At 54.0% G+C, this 21,842-nt stretch overlaps 1 protein-coding gene across 1 annotated transcript; it reads left to right on the forward strand.

The window, feature by feature from the left end:
• The first annotated feature begins 1,311 nt into the window (after positions 1-1,311).
• Positions 1,312-21,764, forward strand: TECR (trans-2,3-enoyl-CoA reductase). The gene is made up of 13 exons (XM_011384504.2): positions 1,312-1,453; positions 18,619-18,669; positions 19,380-19,431; positions 19,730-19,774; positions 19,868-19,971; positions 20,046-20,161; positions 20,249-20,354; positions 20,482-20,554; positions 20,646-20,689; positions 20,769-20,826; positions 20,917-21,005; positions 21,387-21,432; positions 21,515-21,764. Exons 1-13 carry the CDS (start codon positions 1,439-1,441, stop codon positions 21,640-21,642), a joined length of 927 nt encoding a protein of 308 aa, XP_011382806.1. The 5' UTR covers positions 1,312-1,438; the 3' UTR covers positions 21,643-21,764.
• The last annotated feature ends 78 nt before the right edge of the window (positions 21,765-21,842 follow it).

Raw genomic sequence — 21,842 nt, forward strand, 5'->3', positions numbered from 1 at the left:
AGAAGTTTCTAGAACTGATTAAAGACTCAGCACTGACTCACCCTCTTCCTGTCCTACTCCCTTATGACTCAGAGATCTACCTTTGAAGACTTCCCACCATGTACCTGATGTTGGATCTCTGGGTTCTGGAGGGTGCAACGGTTGATGATGGCTCAGAGGCAGATCTGGAATAGGGAGAAAGAAAAGAAGATGAGGGAGTGTTCTAGGTGCTGCCCGTTCCTTAAGCCTGTCCTGAAATCTTGAGTGTGTAGTCCGTGGGTGCGTGTGTGTTGGCATCCAACCTCCCCAGTCCATTCATGACAAATGATGGTATGATCCCAGACCAGCACTGTCCAGTAGAGCTAGTGTGAGAGACACAACTGCCAGCCACCAATGTCAGCCATGTCTGATTTTCGATGTTCCATAGTCACATTAAACAAGTAAAAAGAAACATGGGAACTTAATTTTAGTAATATGTTTTAATCCAATATATCCAAAATATTTTCATTTCAATGTGGAATCAACATAAAAGATTATTAATGAGATTTTTTTTAACATCCTCCTTTTCATAGTCTCCGAAATTGGTGTGTGCTTTTCATTTATACAGCACATCTCAAATTGGACCAGCCACATTTCAAGGGCTCATTGACCACATGTGCACATGTGGCCAGTGGTGTCCATACTGAACAGCGCAGGTGGAGACAAATGTGGGCCCCTTGCCTATAGGGCAGAGCAAAGTGGGGCAGAGGCTTGCATTGAAAAGAGCTGTGAAGACACCTTCAGGTTGCAGGTTGGAGAGTCCCAGGGTGCTTTTGGCCATCCATTTCCCTTTTTCTTCCTTTCTATTCATGACATATAGGACTCCCTCGTTGGAATCCAGCCCACACACCCGCCCACCCATCCAGGTGCCCCAGCGCACGCCCCCAGCCTCTAGTCCTCTCCCGTTGCTCCCCAGTACCCCAAGGGCCGCCCACCTCAGAATTCACCTTTCTGCGCCTCGGGCCATGTGGATGTTGCCTTTCCTGTCACTCAACTTCTTGCTCCTGCCCCGCCTTGTTGTAACCGTTGCTTCCCTCGGTTTCCACAACAACGCTACCAAGGGGCGGGGAAAGGGGCGTGCGGCGCCGAGGCCCCTTTTGATTGGTGGGTAATCAAGCCTCTTCTTCCTCCCCCCCTGTCTTGTACGCGCTTCTCCTCGCAATGGGTCCCGCAAGCTGATTGGACAGTCCTGTGGCGAGAGCGGCTAGTCCTCGCTCAGATCAGTTCCGCGGGGCGGTGGCGAAGATGGGCGCCCTGCGCGCTGACTGGCTGAGAGGCACGCGCGGCAGGGAGGGGAGGGGCGTACGCAGAGCCGCTGTAGTCTCGCGCGGCGGTTGCGAGCGCGTGAGGGACCTGTGCTGCGTTGCGTGCGGTTAGGCAGCAGCGGCAGCAGGAGCAGCAGCAGCTGTGTATAGGAGTCATGAAACACCACGAGGTAAGAAACGAGGAACGAGCAACTTCTTTGCTCCAAACTTTTTCTTTGTGGAACCAGGGGATCCTTTTTTCTTGTCCTGTGTCCGAAGGGGTAGCCGGACGGCGCAGGCGCAGTGGGCGCGGTTGTGCCCTGGGGCCATTCGTAAATTGCAGTGCGCATGTGCGGGGGAGGTATTTATAATTCCGCAACCAAGGCTGTAATGGGGTTTTCTTTTTCTGGGGTCTGTACAGTACCTGGGAAGCTTGCACGTTTCTTGTAGCTCACCTAGCGGGCAGAGTTGCAGACTTTGGCGGGGGAGGAGGGAGGGTGTGGGACCCTTGCTCCGGATGCGAGCATGTCTTGCACAAGTCTTGCACCATGCTGCCGCCTGAGGATTAAGAAGGGGCTTTGCAATCAGCCCTCTCTGGCACGACCTTTGGACCCCTTCCCTTGCCCGGGACGTCCCCAAGAAGCTTAGGAGATGTGGGAGATGCTGCCAAGGCTGGCTTCCGGCAAGCACTAAAGCTGATCTGGCTTTCTGGTAATCTAAGAGGTCATCTCTGTCAACCGCTTTCTGTCACTGAGGAGAAATCTCAGGCTGACAGCCACTCTTGAAGCCTATCTTCTGATTCCTAACCTGGGCCTCTTTCGCGTAAAATAAAGCCTTCCGATGCACTTATCGACCTAGCTGATAATAATTTTGTTACCATTTATTAACATTAAGTGATCTGACTTTTACTTAACTATCATTAAATAATAAACTTATTAAAAATTTAAAGAATGTTTTAGCAAGTACTCTTGTGCTAATGAGATTCTGTTGCCTCATTCTCTTATCCTCACAGCCTTTGATGTAGACTATTATTAACTATTATTATTGTGGTTTTTGTAGAAGAAGAAACAGTCTCAGAGATGTTAAGTGATTTGCCCAAAGGTTCCCAGTTAGTAAATGGAAAACAGAAAGAAACTCAAGACTCCAGAGTTGAGTTGCTAACCACTATACCATGCTGGTCCCCACATGAAAATTAACAGGTCTAGAGAATTCTTGTCCCCCCCGCCCCCAATTTAAAAACTTGTGGTAAAATACATTTAACATAAAATTTACCATCTTAACCATTATCAAGTGTACAGTTCGTTGGCTTTAAGTACATTCTCACTGTTGTGCAACCATCACCACCATCCACATTCAGAGCTCTTTTCTTTTGATCTTGCAAAACTGAAACTCTGTACCTATAAAGCACTAACCTCCTATTCCCTCTTCTTCCCAGCCCCTGGCAACTGTTAATCTATTTTCTGTTTCTATGAATTTGACTAAACTAAGTACTCCATATAAATGGAAGGAGGGATTAATTGTTTTTATTCACAAATTGAATACCGCTACCTCTACCTGCCTCCTTTATTATTATTATTTTTGATAGTTTACTCAGAATCTTTTGAAACCTTTAACCCATAAGTTCTCGATCATTTTCGACATGATACCCATTCAACTTTAAGATTATAGAATAAAGTTCTAACATAATTTAACTTTTCAAACTCTCTGGAACCCCGGAGAAAAAGCCACATTCATTTTAAAAGATGCAGATTGAAAGATTCATGTGGCATTTTGAAAATGGAGTTAATTTTAATTTTTGCTAGTAGCAGTCACGTAAAGTAGGCCTTTGAGGACCTTGGGGTGGCCACAGCCTGAGACTCATGGTTGAACTGGAGGACTTGGTTTACCTTAAACTTTTTCCTTAGCAGAAGGAAGGAGGAACTTCAAACCCGATGTTCAAAGTGACTTTGGAGTAAAAAAAAAAAATAGTTATTTTGCTATGTTCTCCTGTTATCATTCTCTGCTAACATTTGCCAAGTACGCACCATGATGATAGCCACAGAGTTTCTGTGTGGGAGGAGCAGTCGTTTCCCAGCCCAGTTTGCACCGAAAGTAAGGTTAGTTTTACTCCAGGTGTTTGCTGCCAGATCTATGAAAATAGCAAGCATGCTTTCACTCATTTTTAATAAAGGCTGAAAAAAGCTTTCAGCTCCTATCCACATCAAAAAATTTATTTCTATTTGGGACTGTGTCCCTCCTTCCAAGTGACTCCTTGTCCACTGAGAGGTTAACCTCCTTCAAAAGACCTTTGTGGCCTCCAGAGGTTTCTCCTGAGGAAGTGCAGTTTACAGGTGATTTAAGTATTGCACAGAAAGGTGCCGGACTCACAGCAGTGTCACATAGCAAGTTAACCAGGACTGATATCTGATATTATGGCAGTTAGGATTCCAGTTTGAGGGGAGATTTGTTATTGTTTTGATGACAGTCTGCTGTCACTGCCAATCAATCTCCCCTTTGTGATCTGAGATGAAAAATGTATCCCTTCAGTGGCCTAATTGAGACAGGTCACCCTTGGGCCCTGGCTGAAGCTGGCTCTTACAAGTCCAGAGCAAGCCTTGGGAATTGTCTTGGGGTCAGAACAAGATGGATGAGGGAACTGCTTATCTCAGGTTATTGGATTTTTTAAAAATTGTTTTTGCCGTTGCAGATAAGAGATCAAAGTAATGATGCCAGTAGCAACTGAAAAAACAGCTATTGCATCATGTAAATGAGCCTGTTAATTCCCATGAGAATTAGTCCCTTTCAGTCACCCAGAGCCCAAGTCACTACTCATTCCCCTCCACAGCTGGGTACCTTGAGGGGAGAAAGCGTAATCATCTGGGGATACCTACTGTCCTCATTTAGGATCTTCCACTGCCCCCCGCCCCCCCACCCCTGCCCAAAGGGTAGCTCTGTTGGTGCCCAGTTTGCTTATAATCTTAGATCAAGAGAGTGCCTTGCCTCAGGCAAGTTATTGCTTCAGCTGTCTCCACAGGAATAAGTACGTGAAAGTTCTGGAACTAGAGTTCTGGTCATGGGACAATTATTTAAAGCCAGAAAACTGAGTAAGAAGGTGAAAATTAATGGTGTCATAGGGATATGGGCTCAGAGAATTAAATTGCTCAAAGTCACAGAGCCAGGAAGGATTTTGCCTGTCTCTACTTTCTGTGCCTGCCATGGATCCCCCCTGATGATGCTGCCCCAGGCAGCTGGTGGCCTGCATGTTTCTGAGGACACAGCATCCTTGGTGGGAGGATGAGAGGGACATAATGGTCCCTACCTCATGGGGTTATGACTTCAAGGGGTTATTACTCTAGTGAGCGTTAGGTGAGCAGATGCGTACCGTAGCTAACATTTAGCAAGCTCTGCTGACCTACTTGCTGCTGGATGGGGCTGAGGTGGAGCGGGGGTCGGGGGCTGATGTGGAGGAGCTGTGTGATGGGTGAGGGTGCACTCTGGCTGGAGCAACTGAGCCACACTGGCTGGAACTGCAGGTGCTCCTGAGCCCAGCAGAGCCTCTGGAATGACTGGTTCCTGAGAAGAGAGAAGATAGAGGATTGACAGCCCTGAGTGGGGAATATGCTCGTACCTCTGGTGACAAGGTTGTTTGGTTAGGAATCCCTGTACTTTGACTGACAGGTTTGGCCGGGTGAGAAAGGTCAGAGCTGGTTGGTTAAGTTCAGGCTAGATATTAACACTTCTTGCTGTCATTGACAGTGGCAGCTGAGAATGTTCGAATATGGGGGGATAGCCATAGCATCGCAATAATAATAACAAAGCCACTACCAATGTAGTGCTCACTCTAAGTGTTTTTTATCTAGTAACTCATTAACCCTCACAACAAATTTATGAAGTAGGTACTGTTCTTATCCCTGTTTGACAAGTGGTGAAACTGGGGCACAGAAAAGCAAAGTGACACGCCTGTGGTCACACAGTGAATGGCAGAGCCCAATTCTACCAGACCCAAAATGGCCTTTGCTGTGGATGCGCCCCGGTGTCATGCACTGAGGCAGGAATGAAGCCTGTGGTCCTGAAGGATGGGGCCTGTGGAGACCGCTGGGTCTGCCCGTGGGACAGTTACTTCACTTGCTTAAGCTTCAGTTTTCTCACCCATGAAGCCAGGATGAGGACACCTGTCTCGGAGGGTCACTGGGAAGTATGAAGTGCCTCACACGTTTCCTGGCCTGCGGTCAAGTTACAAAGCATTAGATGAATAAGGACAAATCACTGAGCTGCCTCTGTGAGGCCACCTGAAGTGCTCTCTGCATGTGGCCTCTTGAATGCCTCAAAAATTGTCAATGAACTAGGCTGATCAGGTTTCTGGAGATGGCTTCGTGCTAATAATATTCCCAGAAGATGGAGGAAGAAGCCCAGACACCAGTGATCAGTTTTAATGTCACACACATTGAAGTCGCCCCTGTAGTGGGAACTGTCAAGTCAGCACCTGGGCCCACCCTTCCCCCCACTGGTAGCCTGCAGGTTCTATTGGTCCAGGCCTTCTCCTATCGTGGGGCTCCGTGTATCTGTTTTCCAACCCATCCCTTCTTCATTAGTTCATTTGTTCCAACATATTCTTTTTTTCTCTTTACAAGCTGGGAATGCTGGGAATACTGGGAATACTGGGATAAATGAACCACAGCTCTGCCATCAAGGTCTATCATCTAAGTGAGGCCTGGAGCGGGGCGCCCTTCGGGGAGAGGGAGGGGAACAACTGTTGCAGAGGTCTGGAGGCCAGACTTCTTGGGTGTCCCCCATCAGGAGATTAAGTTGGTCAGGCAGGGCTTTGTAGCCACCCAACTGCCGGTGGACTTTATCTCAAGAATGATGAAAGTCCCTTTTGCTTGTTGATTTTACCTAAAAGGTTAACTTCCAGAGGGTGGTTTATTTTTAAGTCTGGGGGGTTGGGGAACTTGTGTTATGTGTTTGTTATGTAAATGTTCAGAGTAGTTTCTCATTGACAAGTGCGTTGTGGGTGGGGTTTGGGGCTCACCTGCCCCCGAGTCCCATGGTTGGTTAGAGATGGACCATGATGCTTACCCATCCTCTGAGGGATAAAGGGCCTTTTCAGTAGCTTGCAGTGACTGGCAGGCTACCACAGCCCTGTCCCTGCTCGAACCAGGCTCTTACGTAAGCAGAGTCCCTGGACCATTCAGTCAGCCAGGAAGACTGCAGAGTTGTGCTGTTCCCCTGGCCCTTCTGAATTCTTTTTTTTTTTTTTCTCCTTGTTTAAAGGGACCAGGGAGCACTGGCCAGGGTCAGGCCAGTTGTGTGGTGGGGCCTGTGGAAGCAGTGCCTGTCCTTAGTGGGTGTAGGTTGGCCAGGTTTGGGGGAGGGCGGTTTAGCACTTGCATGGAGCATCAGGAAGCAGGTTGAAGCTTGAGGGGTTACAGCCGGAGTCTCCAGTCTTCTTGTGGGGAGAAGCTCTCTCCCAGCACCCCAGGAGTCTGACTCAGCAGGGGCAGAATGGGGGTAATATCAGAGTTCTTAGGGAGATGGATGGTCTGAAACAGTATATTACTGAATACTGTTTGTTCCCAAGAATCAAATCTAACAAAATCTCCAGGTTGGCGGTGGGGGACCCACAGAGGACAGGGCTGGGGTTGGGCTGGGGAACCCCAGTGCCGGGACGGTTTCAGGAGAAGCAGTTCCGCTCCTCCTGTCTGGGAATCCTGTCATTCAGGTCTCAGCTCAAGTGTCACCTCCTCTGAGAGGCTCCCCCTGACCCAGCCAGGCCACATTCATAACCCTGTCACCTCTCCTGTTTTAGTTCTCTGTATAGACTTAGCACCTTTGGATAGCGGGTAGCGTGTTCATTTGTGCGAGCCCCTCATTCTCCCCTTTATCCCTGGTCCCTAGTGGGGCCAGGAGACATAGAGTGAGTGATTATGAACGTTTGCTAGAGACACTGACCTACAGAGCAAGATGCCAGGTGGGCTCAAATGGTTATCCATATTCTTGATACCCCCCTAAAAGGCACTGCAACTCAAGGGAAGGGACCCTTGCACACGGGGTGCAAGGCTGCTTCATGGACCGGCATTTCTGGCTTGGAGCACATGTAGCTTCACTCTGTTAGCCTGGGCTCCCTTCTGTTATGAAGCTGGTCACCGCCCATCTTAAGTTATTTTGGAGTTGGCTATTTTCCCCCCCTTTTTTGACCCAAAGTGATCTGAATTCTGAGTTGTCCAGTAAGGATAGGATGGGGATCCTGTGGGAAGTGCTAAGCCATGATCATCAGGCCCCAAGAATATTTCCTGCCAGGCTCCTCCACGGGCCCAGGAGCTGTACCTTCTGCCATATTCTGGCTCACCTGGGGCCTCAGTGGACAGGAGCATTTCTAGTGACATGAAGCCATGTCCTGTCTCCCCAGTTGGGCCTGGGAACATGCATCATTCACGGAGAAAGTGTGGGGAAGGACGTCCATGTCAAGACTCCTGGAACCCTTTCCTCTTGCTTCATTTCACTCTCAACCAGAGGGGCAGAGCAGAGTGGGTGGAAACCTATGGGGCTCACAGGTACCACTGCAGGCGGGAAGACAGCTGTGGGTGTCTTCCTGGATCCCTCTCTCAAGAGCTAGGGCCGGAATCTTCTCTCAGTTTACCTTTCTCTTGTAGACTCGGCTAGGCCTGATAAACATTTCAGAAAACCTGTACCCTTCTGCCGAATCGTCTTACACTTGTTACTGCCTTCCTGTCTTCATCTCAAGATGCACATTTTTCCTTGCGGTATTTTTATGTTCTTTAAGTTGGGATATATCTTATGATTGACGTGTGTGTGTGTGTGTGTGTGTGTGTGTGTGTGTGTGTGTGTGTGTGTGTGTCTGTCTGTCTGTCTATCTTATGCTGACATAGGAAGTTTTTTCCCCTTAAAAGTCAGCATCTAGTTTTGAATCAGTGACAACTCAGGATCCTGGAACTAAGGTGTCTTTTTCACCAGTTGCCATGTCTATGCCCCAGTCCAAGCCACCAGAGTCTCTGGCCTGGGTTGTTTTCGAGACTTTCACTGCTGTCTCTGCTTCTGCGCTTGCCCCCTAGCAGCAAGACAGATCCTCCTCAAAACCTGACCAGATTGTGGCACTCTGGTGTCTTCCCTACTTGCTTCTCTTAACATCCTTTTCAGCCTCTTGCTCAGCTGCTTGCCCTAGAGCTCACTCTGCTCTGGCTTCCCAAGCCCCGCCAAGCTCTGTGCTGCCTCAGGGCCTTTGCAGTTCCCCCCGGGAGCCTCTTGCTTTTGCTCAAATCGTATTTCCTTAGAAGGGCCTTCTTTGACCACCACCTGTGGCACTCTGGCCCCCTGCCCTGCTTTCTTTTCTTCATGGCGCCTGGTACGTGCTGATCATGTTACGTGATAAATGCTTTGCCTGTGTTCCCCTTGAGCGTGAGCAGGCCCATGGGCATGGCCTCCCTCGGCTGTGCTTTCCACTGTATCCCAGCACCCTGCACACACAGGTCTTTCTGTTCATCCCCAAGCCTAGCACCTAGCACGGGCTGGCACATGGATAGGCTCAGCAAGCGTTTGCTGAACAAATGAAGAACCTAACTTCTCAGTCAGCAGAAAAAAAACCTCATCTGGAGGTTCCAGATGCCCTCTGTACGTGGTTATGCCCTTCACATATCTCTGTGCAGCAAGCACATCCTTGCTTTGGGTGCGGGCCGTGGCTTCTGGGGCTGTGCTGTTTCCCCGGCCTGGGCCTGCGGCCCCTGAGGAGCACAGGGAATGGGGTGACTGTGCCACTCGTACGTTCTAGAAGGTCTGATGGGCTTGGAATTCCTCTGGGCCAGGGAAAGGCCCAGGAGATGGGGAGCCCAGGAGGTGAGGCTAGATGGGGAGATGGGGCCTGGATCTCCCACCTTGAATGGGTAATGCCTTCCATGCAACTTGGCTCCTGGGGACCTGCATGGGGTGAGAAAGTGAGTGACGCCAGTCCCTGGAGACTGGGTCCTGTTGTCAGTCCCTGGAACTGGGTCACAAGTCTTTCCTTTCACGTAAACAGTGGAGGGGTTCCTAATGAAGTAGCTGTTGTAACAAAAGCAACTCTGGGTGATATGTCAACCATTGCACGTGGCCATGTTCTAATACAACTTTGTGGAGACTGACATTTGAATTTCATATAATTTCCACATGTCATGAAATAGGCTTCTTTTGATTTTTCAACCATTTAAAAGTGTGAAAGCCATTCTTAGGTTGTATACAAACAGGCAGTCAGCGGACCAGAATTGGCCTGTGGGCCATAGTTTGCTGACCCCTTGTTCTAAGCCATCCTTTATCGTGCTAGAGTTATTCCCATAGCCTCATATTGGGATTCTTGCTTCCACCCTATTCCCCTACTGTCCAGAGGGGCCCTTTAAGGACTCAAGTCAGGTCATGTTTCTGCTCTGCCCAGAACTCTTTGTGGCTCTCACCTTACTTGAAGTAGAAGACAAAGCCCTCACCCTGTCTATGAAATCCTGCACGACTCCCACCACCCTGCCTTCACCTCCAACTCCTTCTTTGCCCCCTCCCTCTAGCCACACAGGCCTCTGCCCTGTTGTTTGAGCACCCCAAGCTTGCTGCACCCCTGGGCTTTTTTGCAGGCCACTCCTCTGCCTGGATGTTCTCCCCAGGTTTCTGAACTGCTCTTTACTGCCTTCGAGCTTGGCTCAACGTCTCCTCAGGGAGGCCTTTCTTGACCACTTCATATAAAACTGCACCCCCCCCCCACTTCACCTGCCACTCCCTGTCCCCTTTTCCTAGGGCACATGTCATCTTCTAATATGTTGAACTATTTATTTGTCTCTGTTCCTTGACTAAAATGTCAGCTCCATGCAGACAGGGATTTCTGTCTCCTTCCACGGCTAAATCCCTAGAGCCCTTAATAGTGCCTGGCATGTAGTAGATGTTCAGTCTGTATGTGCAGTGAATGGACAAGACTGTTTCCTCATCTGCAAAGGGGTATTACTAGTAAAGGAGATAATTCACGTGGAGGATGTGCCTCTGTGTCTGGCATGTTGTGAGTGTGTGGGAGGTGTGTATAAGGCTGGCCCTGTGGATCTCAGACTGGCTGTTACACAAGCTGAGCTCCTGGGGGTGGACTAACCTGCCTGCTGCACTCGCGCTGGGAGTGCCGGGCTCTGGTGGGGGCATCGGCCTGGATGAGCTCCTCCTGCAGCTCTGGTCAGCCTGTGTCCACAGGGGTCAGTGTCTTTGGCCTCTTCCAGCTTTCTGATCCAGTAGCTCCTTCCTGCCCAGAGATATAGAGGGAGACCACATGTCACTAACCTCGATCTGGCCAGGGGATGCAGGGGTATAGATGTGGGCCATCCCTTGGGGGTCTGGGGCCTGGGACAGCCTTGAGGGAAGAGCATTCAGTTCCTAAGGACCAAAATCAGATGAGATCCTGCCTCTGGAGCATGTAGCTTGTGTACCATTGGGCTGGTGACTTCTGAGCCTCGGCCTCCTCCTCTGTAAAGTGGGGTAACTGACAATCTAAGAGGGTCAGCAGGAGGCGGTGGAGGTGGAGGCTGGGTCTTGGGTTTGGCTAAGGCCCCACTGGGAGGCTCCGGGAGAGCTGCATTAGTTGTGGTAAAGGTTTTCGGCTTTTTCCAAAGGGCAGCGGTCTGTTTGAGGAAGGCAGCCCAGGTTGAAGGTCCGCCTCTATCTGTCACCTGGGAGCTTTTGAAGCTATGGATACTGGGCCCCCATCAGAGATCCGGATTTCCTTGTCTCAGTTGTCCCACAGGCAGGCAAGGTTCAGGACCACTGGGTGGGGCTTCTGCACTGCTCCTCTTACAAACATCCAGATGGAGAACCCAAGGCCTAGGCAGGGAAGGTTTGTCTGGCTCTGGCCTCTGCAGCACTGTCTCTTGCTCAGTGTTGGCCCTCCTGTGGTGCTGCTATTCTGGGCCCATTGATGGCCTTAGCCTGCGACAGGAAAATGTGCAGGAAGTGTTAGGCCAGCTGCTGGGCCTGCTTAGGCCCCTATGTGTGATGTCAGGAGGTGACAGGTCTTTTGCCCTCAGTATGGCCTGACTCTACTAGGGCCAAGGGAGGCTGAGGCCCGGGAGGAGGCTCAGCCCTCAGGCCCCCCTGCAGGGCATTCCCTGTGGAGGTGGCGTATTGTGCAGAATCTGGACCTTCCAAGACTAGCGTGCTGGAGTTGGCGTGTCGGCAAGGAGAATTGGATACAGGATTTCCCTTCCCTTTTCTGTCCGCATTTAGTCCTGCTCTTCAGAGGGATGACTGTTGCATTGTAGCGGGGAGCAGGGGCTGTGGGCCCAAGCAGGCTGGGTTAGTGTTGGCTCTGGCACTTCCTGGCTGTTTGTGTTGGGCGAGGGCCCCCTCGTTTCTGAGCCCCAGTTATCTGAGACACCTCACTGGGGTCACAGGCCCAAGTGAAGATAGGTGAGTTATGCAAGTGAAGGTCCTAGCACAGTCCTTGGCACGAGGTCAGCATCTGATACATATTACTCATGGTGGCACTTTCAAATGGAACAGGCACCCAGAGAGGTGCATGGGTTAGGGGTGCCAGGCTCGAGACCCAGAGTCCTTGCTGTGTTGGTCCAGTGTCCCCTTCATCTTGGGTCTTCTGTGGTTGCAGGAACCAACCAGGGGGCACCTGAGCACCCGAAGAACGTCCTTTGAGTCTAGATGCTACCAGGCTGCATGGGGGCCCTGCCAGCTTCTCCTGACCCTGGGTCCCACAGCCCAGTGATACTGGCATTCAGACCCTGGCACCCTTCATCTGGCCAGTGGGCATAGGTGGTGGGAGCTGGCTGGGGACCTGGGAGTGGGTAGTCAGCCTCTGCCCTTCCCAGCCTGGGTGATGACATTCTGGTCCCACCACAACTACCGTGGGCACCTTGGAGAAACGGGGTCATGAGGCAAGGCCACTGGGGAAAGAGGTATTTCTGGCTGAGCAGGTGTGGCTTGTGTTGGCTTCCTGGCAGCTGAGCCCAAGGTCTTCTCAGCTGCGCTGGCAGGAACAGTGTGACTGATATTTCTGGAAAGTGCGAAGGAAAGAGAGCCAGGCGTGCTGAGCTGCTGAGTCCGGGTGAGTGCACTCAGGCCTCTGCATTGGTGAAGCAGGTGAGCTGACCAGGTGCTGAGATGGGCCAGGCTGCCATCTTCTGGGTGTGGCAGCCCCTGTGTCCTGAGTGGGAGCTCTGCATGCCCTGGCTGGCTCGCTGAAGGACCTGCCAGGTCCTTTGTGTCTTTGCCTGGAATCCTAGGTTGCTCTGAGCAGGGTTTGCACCCATAGTAGGCCTCTTGTGTCCCAGCCTCGGAAGAAGATGTCGTCCATCAAGGTACACACTCTCCCACACGCCCCATGTAAGCACTAGCAGGGTGGTGCCAGGCTTCCCAGCACAAGGCAGCCCATTTGAAGGGCCCTTTCCTGGCAGGCAGTCCCTGGTGGGGTCCCAGAGAGCCCTCTAGAAGCAGGGTGTGCTACTCTGTGCCATCTGTGCGTGGGGACCACTGTAGAGTGTACACTGGCTGAGCTGCAGCCCCAGAGACCTGTGTGTGATGGGGGTGTGGGGTTGGTCGTTTGCATGACCCGGGTGTATCCTGCACCCCTTGAAACTTAGCTTCCTTATCTGAAACAGAGCTCCTGGCTTCTGCTCCCTCAGCCACCGTAAAGATGAAAGGAGGGGATGAGAAGATGTGGCTGGGAAGCTGCTGCTGTTCCAGGCTGTCTGTCCTCACCTGTCTCCATTGGGCAGGTCCCATCTTAGGACACACGGAAGTTCCAGGTGCAAATGTGGGAGGTGATGAGGGTGACCTGGAATCCAAGCTGACTCTTGCCTATGCCAGCCCCTCGCCTCACGCCCTGGATGAGGACTCCACCATGAGGCCCCTGAGCCTGGTTTACAGATGGGAGAAGCCTGGAAAGCACTGGGCTGGCCGTGTTTGTAAAGAGGGGGAAACTGAGACTTGAGAGTGGCCTGGGCGCCTGGCACTGGTACCTGGGTCCTGTGTGTTGTGTCTGCCTGGTGGCTTACATGGAGTGGAATAGCAGTTGCAAACTTGACTCTTCCTACCTGGGCTTAGGTGGTTCCTGATCTTCCTACCGCCCTCCTGCTCACTGCTTCTCCCTTATGGGGATCAGATAGAATCAGGTTTCCCCTTCCTCTTCACCCCCACATGCAAATCATCAGCAGATTCTTTTGCCTCCACCTTCATAGTCTGTCCAGAATTCTCCCTTCTCACCCCAATCCTCGCCTCTATCCTCGCCTCTACCCTGGTCTCCCAATTCCCAGGGGGCACCTGTGAACACTTGGGTCAAGTCACATCCCTTGCAGACCCTCCATGGCTCTCACTTCACCCAGTAAAAGCCAGAGTCCTCCCTGTGACCCACAAGGCCTGGCATGACCTGTCCCAGTCCCCTCCCTGTCTTCATATCCTCTGACTCCTTTGCTTACTCTATTCAGGCCACGTGGCCTCCTTTCTGCTCCACAAACATGCTAGGCACCGTCCAGCATTAAGGTCCTTGAACTTGCCATTCCTGCTGCCTGGAACACTTTTCCCCAGACATGTGTGTGGTTTGTTCCTTCATTTTCTGCTGGCCTTTGCTCAGATGCCCCTCTCTGAGGGAAGCCTTCCCTGACCACTCTAAAATGGTCATCCTCCCCACTCCTTATGCCCCTTCTCTTTTTCTTCACACCTTTGGTGACAAAACATGCCCCTGCCCCTTGTTCCCTATCCCCCTGCACGTACAGACTGGAATTCAGGTCCCCTGGGGTTTTGTTCACTGCAGTGCCCAGGCATGGGAAGAAGGGGGGCAGGAATGAATGAATGTGGGGCAGTGGCTGGTCAGTGGCAGAGCTGGGGTTAGCGCTCCTTCTCTTGGTCCCATCTTGGTCCCATCCTGTGCTGGAGTCGGGAACTTGAAACTGGAGCAATGCCGCTCGCTGCCTTTGCCCTTTTAGCGGGTGGGATGTAAGCTGGGGCCACAAGGGGGCAGCAGAGATGTGGCAGCCTTCTGCACAGTGGTGAATTGTAGTAGCGATGGCAGCGCCCCAGCTCTCCCACCCACGTGTGTCTTGCTATTGTTAGGGTTCGGCTGACTGTCAGCAGCTGGATGAAGCATCTTTGCACCACCTCTCTGACCTTGGTGTCCTGTCGATGGGCCCCTTCATGGCCGTGGTCAGGATTTGGGGAGAAGGGGCCTGGCTCCCTGGGCATCTAGCAGTGCTATTTCACTAGTATTGGTCTATATTATATATATTCTTTATAAGATTTATTCTAGACTGGATATGTTTATGTACTTTTTTTTTTTGGTGGTTATTATCTCTAAAATTTACAGTAATCCTAGGGGAGGTAGTCCCTTTGTAGATGAGGAAATAGAGGTTCAGAAGAGTAGCTTGTCTAGGGCCACACAGCCAGGAAATAGGTGAGTCCTTGGCCAGGTGCCTCACACAGGTTTACAGAGCGCAGCTCTGTGCCAGGCTGTGTTCCAGGCCTTGGAAATGATTGACAGCCCGGTGGGAGGCAGGTGGTAAATGTCTGGGGATGGATATTTTAAGTTGATGGTCAGGAAGGGCCTCACTGAAAAGTTGTCTGAAGGCCAGAGGAGGTGAGGGAAGAGCCCTGTCGAGTCTGGGTAGAGTGTTCTAGGCAGTGGGAACAGCACATGCAAAGGCCCTAAGCCTCTCCTACAGTTGCAAAACTGCTCTCTGGTTTTCTTATTGCCAGACAGGGTCCATCCCTGGAGCGTTGCCTCCCTGACAGCTCTGGGCAGTGGTTCTAACTCAGAGCAGGTGCTCAGGAAACGGTGCCCCTCTTTCTGCTATTGCTACCTTGATCAGTAACATCTTTATTTCCATGAAGACTGTGAAGGCCACGGGGGCCCTGCCACTGGGCAGTGGCTCTGGGTACTTTCCCCTGAGCTAGGAAAGGCCACAGCATGGCCCCTGCCTCTCCTGCAGCGTGGGCTGTGGCCTTGCCCCTTGTCCTGGTCCTCCCCCGCCCCACCAACTTGTGCTGCAACAAGTTGCTGTTGCCTGGGCCCTGAGTGGGAGTTTGTCTGGGTGGAACTATCATTGCATGTGCCCTAGGCTAGGCTGGGGTGCCTGGTCTGTTCTTGTCGTCTGTCCCTTGTAGGCCACCAGGGCCACATTCCCTGCCTGCAGCCATTGGGGGACCTCAGGCCATTGATCCCCTCACAGGCCTCGCTTCATTCATCCATAGAGTAGAATGTGTTGCCCCCTCCCTGCCCCTTAGCCCGCCTTCTCCCCAGGGATGGGCCTGGGCCTGCGGCCTCCCCTTCTGTGCTCAGCAGCTATCTGCGCTGTCTGATCTCAGTCCTGGGCCTGCCCTCGGTCCCCATGCCAGGCTGCCTCAGGCCTGGGCAGGCATGTGGTGTGTGTGTGTGTGTGTGTGAAGCATAGGGCGTGGGAGGTGTGCTTGGGCATTGAGCAGGGGGTGGGGGTGGCTGCAGTGTTGGTAGGGGTGGGGGGTGAGCTCAGGGCCCGATGACTGAAGTACATGATGGGTCCCCCCACATTTAGGCCCTCAGTCTGGGAGTGGGGTGGGGGTGGGGAACCTCTGTTGCTCTCTGCCTGTAGAGCTTTTTTTTGATGGGTAATTGGGGCCTATTTGTTAGATGCCCGCCCCCGCCGCCTTTAAAATTTTTGTTAGGATTCACATAACAAAATTAACCATTTAAAAGTGAATAGTTTAGTGGCATTTAGTACATTCACAGCCACCATGTAACCACCACCTCTATCTAGTTCCACAGCTTTCTATCACCCCAAAAGGAGACCAAGTCTCTATTAGTCGACACTCTCTGGGCAACTAACCACCAGCCTGCTTTCTGTCTCCCTGGATTATAAATATGTGACACTTTGTGTCTGGCTTCTTTCATCTAGCAAAACTTTTGTGTTTTTCCACCTAGCGTAACTTTTATTTAACTTTTTATTTTGGAATAATTATAGAGGCTCAGAAAGCTGTACAAATAGTACAGAGAGATCCTGGGTCTCTCCCCGACCCCCTGGGCCTTTCAGACCTCTCTTGGGATGAAGATGGCTGCTGGGTCCCAGGATTTGGGGGCAGGAAATGGGAAGTGAGGACCGATCCTGCCGCGGTGGCCCTGAGCCGGGGCAGCCTCCAGCCTGGTGGGCCAGGCCCCTGGGTGCTGCCCCGAGGGCCGGGCTTACCTTTGTGAGGCTCAGCCGCTCCTCTTCCCCGGCCTGGGTGCCGTTTTGGGCACAGTACGGCTGCGGCTGGGAGTGCGGCCCTTCTCCTGGCTGCCTCCTCCTGCTGTCCAGCTCCCTCTCCCGGCAGCCAGTTGGGGCCCCCGATGGGCTGTCCTCTCCTCCCAGGCCCTGGTGCGGTGCCCAGTTGTGGGGAGGGTAGGATTTCGGCCCTCCCCCAGCAGATGGCAGGCAGGGAGAGGGGCTGGTTGTATTTTAAGCTGTTGAGTGGTTCAGCAGGAACTCGGAGGCCTGGTCTCTCTGGAGGCGTGGTGCTGCCTTCCTGTGACCACATGAGCTGCGAAGGCATGTGGGCACTGCCCGCTTGGGACGCGGCAACTATTAATATACCTACAGCCACGGGGCAGGCCCTGTGCCCGCCTGGGGCCCTGCTATTCTAGCCCTTTCTGGCACATTCTGAGTGTGTCCCTTCCCTCTCCTACGAGTCCTCTTGGTGGGCCCAGTGCTCCCTCTGGCTGGCCTTGTGGCTCAGGGGTTCACACGGCCTGGCAGAGCTCTGGGCCCACCAAGTGCAGTGACAACAGGCAGCTTGGCCAGGACTTGGGTGCTGGGCTCTCTTCTACACTTCTCTCCATGACGAGGGTGGGCACCGCAGCCATCAGCTAGATCAGCAGAGGGACTGGGATCTGAACCCAGGCCCACACTCTTCCCTTCGTGGTAGCTCCACGGGACCCAAGGTTTTGGGGCACTGTGCATCTGTTGGGCACTACGCTGGCACTTCATGCACCTTGTCTCACGGGAGCCTCACCCACGAGGTACACCCTTCCTATCTGCCCATGGGCTGAGGCCCAGAGAGAAGTGACTGTGTGGCAGGGCTGGATTCAGTCCTGTGTGCCACCACCTTGTTTCCTGCCCTTCTCACTGTCATTAGAGGGTGTATAGGGGAGCCCCTTTGTTCAGAGTGGGCTACAGCTGCAGGGAACCCACCAGCAGGTGGGTGGCATGATTTTAGAGAGTCTGGCCTGGGCCCTGCCTGCAGTTTCGTGTCCTGCTCCTCTATCCCGTGCTGCCGCTGACTGAGGGCCCACCAGGCGTGAGAAGGGTCCTCAGCACCTGCCACCCAGTGACTGACTTGGGGTCAGACCCAGCCCTGCCTGCCATGGCCCCTGGGATCGGTGAGCCCGCAGGCCCTCACTGCAGCTCCTTCAGCAGTTCGCACCTCCACTGCTCTGACCTGTGTGCAGTGGGTCAGATCCCCCTGGGGCTCAGGGAGAATGAGCGTGCATGCGGGCTGTGTGCTCTGGACTTTGTGGGGCTCAAGGCCTGGACAAGGCTTTTGGGCCGACACTGCAGGAAGACTGTCTGCAAGGTGGCCTTGAACATGGCTTGGGTGGATCTAGTGAGAAATGTGTGGAAAGGGAGATCAGGGAGATGGAGCTGAGGCCTCATTAGCTTAGGCCTGGGAGCTTTCTGGAAACTTCCTGGTTTCCTGACCCTTTCCACACACAGAGAGAGAGTCTTTCTGCACCAATAACTCCGGAATCTGTCGCCTCCCCGGGCACACAAATGCACAAGGGAAATAATCCGAGTGTCTCTTGCAGCTCAGAAGGGGAAATGGATGATCTGTCTTGTGGATTCTCAAAATAGCTGGGATTTCTTCAAGCCCAGTGAACTCTGCTGGCCTGAGCCCGGCGCCTGGGTGTGGGCTCCCCGCTGGCTTGTCACCCTCTGGGGATCTCCCTGTTCCCCAGTGCACTTTGGGGGCTGTGTTCACTGAAAGACTCACTTTCAGGGTAACCCAGTCCCAGGGTCGGCATGTAGACCTGTGCCATGGCTCATGGGGGCACTCAGCCTGGGCAGTTTTATATTTAGCTGGGCAAGGCTGTGGGGCCACTCGGGTTACATCTGCACAGAGGTGACAGTGCCAGGGCAGGCGTGGGCTCCTTTCCAGCACCGCGGCAGAATTTGATCGCGCAGCCTGGCCCAGAGCGTTGCGCGTGGGGAGGTTGGTGGTGGGGGCTGACGGCTGGCAGTTTGGGCTGCTGGCCGCACAGGCAGAGTGGGGCAGCATGGACCTGAGTATGAGCTTGGTGGCCCGGGAGGCCAGCCAGGGCCTTGGCCCTGGCCCCAGCTTTGGCCTCAATGGCTTCCCCCGGCCCGCACCCCCAAAGGTGGCCAAGAAACCTAAAAAGGCCGTTCTTTTCTTTGAGGTGGAGATTCTGGACGCGAAGACACGGGAGAAGCTGTGCTTCTTGGACAAGGTAGGGCCATGGCGCCAGCTGCACTGGGCCAGGGTGCTGGGCCCATGACCACATTCCTTCTGGAGTCTCCTGGTTCCGGGGGAGATGGGAGTGACCTTTCAACCTGTGTCCTGACTCCCCACCCCCTCCTTCTGGGGGGGATGCTTGAGGGGTACAGTCCCTGGCCTGCCCCTGCCAGTTGGGGGTAGAGTGGGCAGCCCTGGCCCCTGGGTGTGGCCAGGAGCAAGCCTCCTGGTACAGGAGGAGGTGGAGCTGTCTCAGTGGACCTTGCAGGGCTTCCGGGCCTGGGAAGAAGGTGGAGTTGAGACCTGTACCCCGTGCAGGCTGGGCCAGGGGACGGGGCTTATTCTTTCTCGAAGGAGGTCTGGCCAGGACTGTGGGCCTTCACTCTGGCAGGGAGTCATGGGTGGGGGTAGGGGTGGAGAGGAGAGGCAGAGAAGTAGGCCCAGCTTCCTGTGCTCAAACTGGCCAGCTGGGAGCATCCTGGCTGCCTGGTAAAACTGGCCCTTAGGCCCACTGCTGTCCCCAGCCTGGCACGCCCTTGCTGTTCCTCTCCACCATATGGGCGGGGGCCTGGACCCCAATCTTTCCTGCTCCCATAGCAGCTACCCAGGCCCTTGTTCATCCCCCGTCACCAGCGGGGATCCTGCATCAGAGGTTGGGGCTCCCCGCCATGGGGCTGACTTCCCTGTGGCCTGTGCTTCCCTCAGGTGGAGCCCCATGCCACCATCGCCGAGATCAAGAATCTTTTCACTAAGAGCCGTAAGTCCAGGGCCCAGCCACACTGCCTTCTGCAGCCTGTTTGGGCCGGGGCCTCTGGGTGGGACCCCTCCTGGGAGCCTCTCCCCCTGGTGCCTGCAGCGGCGCCCCCGTGTGGCCATCGGCAGGAATACCATTGCTGGGCTTTAGGAAGGACAACATCCTGCTTCTTCTGCCCATGTTCTTTAGGGCCGTGTCCTGGAGCCACATAGGCCACAGGGGCTTTGTTGGAGGCGGGAGGTGCTGTGGGGTCCCTGGGCCCTGCCAGGCTGTGCACTGTGACGCCCCGCTCTCCCCACAGATCCGCAGTGGTACCCTGCCCGCCAGTCCCTCCGTCTGGACCCTAGTGAGTACAGCCCTCCGCTCGCCATTCCCGGACACCCCAGTGGCAGTGGGGAGGGCCTGGGCAGCCCCTGAGCCCTGGCCTGTCTCTCCACAGAGGGCAAGTCCCTGAAGGATGAGGATATTCTGCAGAAGCTGCCTGTGGGTACCACGGCCACACTTTACTTCCGAGACCTGGGGGCCCAGATCAGCTGGGTGACGGTGAGTCCCACCCCTGCCCAGCCTCCTCACCCATCAGCTACGCTGGGATGACTCAACTGTCCCTGTACTCCCAGGTGTTCCTGACAGAGTACGCGGGGCCCCTTTTCATCTACCTGCTCTTCTACTTCCGGGTGCCCTTCATCTATGGCCACAAATATGACTTCACGTCCAGCCGGCACACGGTGGTGCAGTGAGTGGGCCGGGCTGGAGGGGATGGAGGGGTGTGGGGGGAAGGCCTGTGGACAGGCCTGCGCTGAACTGGCTCCCCCTACCCCAGCCTCGCTTGCATCTGCCACTCATTCCACTACATCAAGCGCCTTCTGGAGACGCTCTTCGTGCATCGCTTCTCTCATGGCACCATGCCCTTGCGCAACATCTTCAAGGTGAGGCTCCTGCCTAGCGTCCCAGGCCCGTCCACCCAGCCCCACCCCCTCTGACGCCCCTCACCCCACCCACCCAGGCCCCACCCTCCGCCCTGCCAGGCTCCATCCTAGCCCTGCTGCCTTTCAGAACTGCACCTACTACTGGGGCTTCGCTGCGTGGATGGCCTATTACATCAACCACCCTCTCTACACGCCCCCCAGTAAGTGGCTTTGGGGATCCTGCTTCCCCTGTGAGCCACCATCCCCTACTGGGTACCCCTCATGGGCCTCCCTTCTCTGCTTCCTTTTTAGCCTATGGAGCTCAGCAGGTTAAACTGGCACTTGCCATCTTTGTGGTAAGCAGGCTGGATGGGCGATGGGGCGGAGAAAGTCTGGGGAGTTTTGGGTTCTGAGCTGACCCTGCTCTTGTGACAGATCTGTCAGCTGGGCAATTTCTCCATCCACATGGCCCTGCGGGACCTGCGGCCAGCAGGTGAGTGACATTATCTGGGCGGGGGTTGGGGGGGAGGGGCAGGCAGGCTGGGCCAGGAGGTCTCACTTGCCCTCCCCATCCTGTCATCAGGGTCCAAGACCAGGAAGATCCCCTACCCCACTAAGAACCCCTTCACATGGCTTTTCCTGCTGGTGTCCTGCCCCAACTACACCTATGAGGTGAGGGCATGCCCCGCTCCCCTCCTCTCTCCCTCCTGGGGCTTCAGGTTCCATTTGGAGGGTCCAGTCCTTAGTAGGGGGTTCCCTGGCTCAGCAGCTGCTTTTGCAGTTCAAACTTGGATCATCTGGAGCTGGAGAGACTATGGCCTCTGGGGGTTGGGAGGTGTTAAGGCTGGACTTCTGGGGGTTGGGGGCTGAGGGACAGTTTTGACATGTGTTCCCCCCCTTGACTGAGGATCCCTCTAGCATTAGAGATTGGTTTCCACTCCCTGCTTGCAAAGTAAGGGTTGGGGGGAAGGTGGCCCACAGCATGGGTGAGGCTGCAGTAGAACAGCTGGCCTGCCCAGGCCTGCCTGCCCTCACCTCTGCCCACTGTTACAGGTGGGGTCCTGGATTGGCTTTGCCATCATGACACAGTGTCTCCCAGGTGAGCCTGCTCCCCTTCCCTCAGCTGGGCCCTGCTGTCCCAGGCCATGCTGCCCTCCCTGACCCCCTTCTCTGCCCTGCAGTGGCCCTCTTCTCCCTGGTGGGCTTCACCCAGATGACCATCTGGGCCAAGGGCAAGCACCGCAGCTACCTGAAGGAATTCCGAGACTACCCACCCCTGCGCATGCCCATCATCCCCTTCCTGCTCTGAGCTGCCCACCCCACTGGCTAGGCTCCGCCAGGCTTTCATCCCCCCACCCCTCGTCCTTTTGGGAGAGAAGTGAGGACCACTGCTCTTCAGCGCATGGAATAAAACCTGCCTGCATAGCCGGACTCAGACTTGTGTGTGTTCTTTTTTTTTTGGGGGGGGGGGCTGCGGTTTGGGGACCAGCACACCACAGGAAGGACCAG

This window comes from Pteropus vampyrus, unplaced genomic scaffold (assembly GCF_000151845.1).
Source record: "Pteropus vampyrus isolate Shadow unplaced genomic scaffold, Pvam_2.0 Scaffold583, whole genome shotgun sequence".
Classification (NCBI taxonomy): domain Eukaryota; kingdom Metazoa; phylum Chordata; class Mammalia; order Chiroptera; family Pteropodidae; genus Pteropus; species Pteropus vampyrus.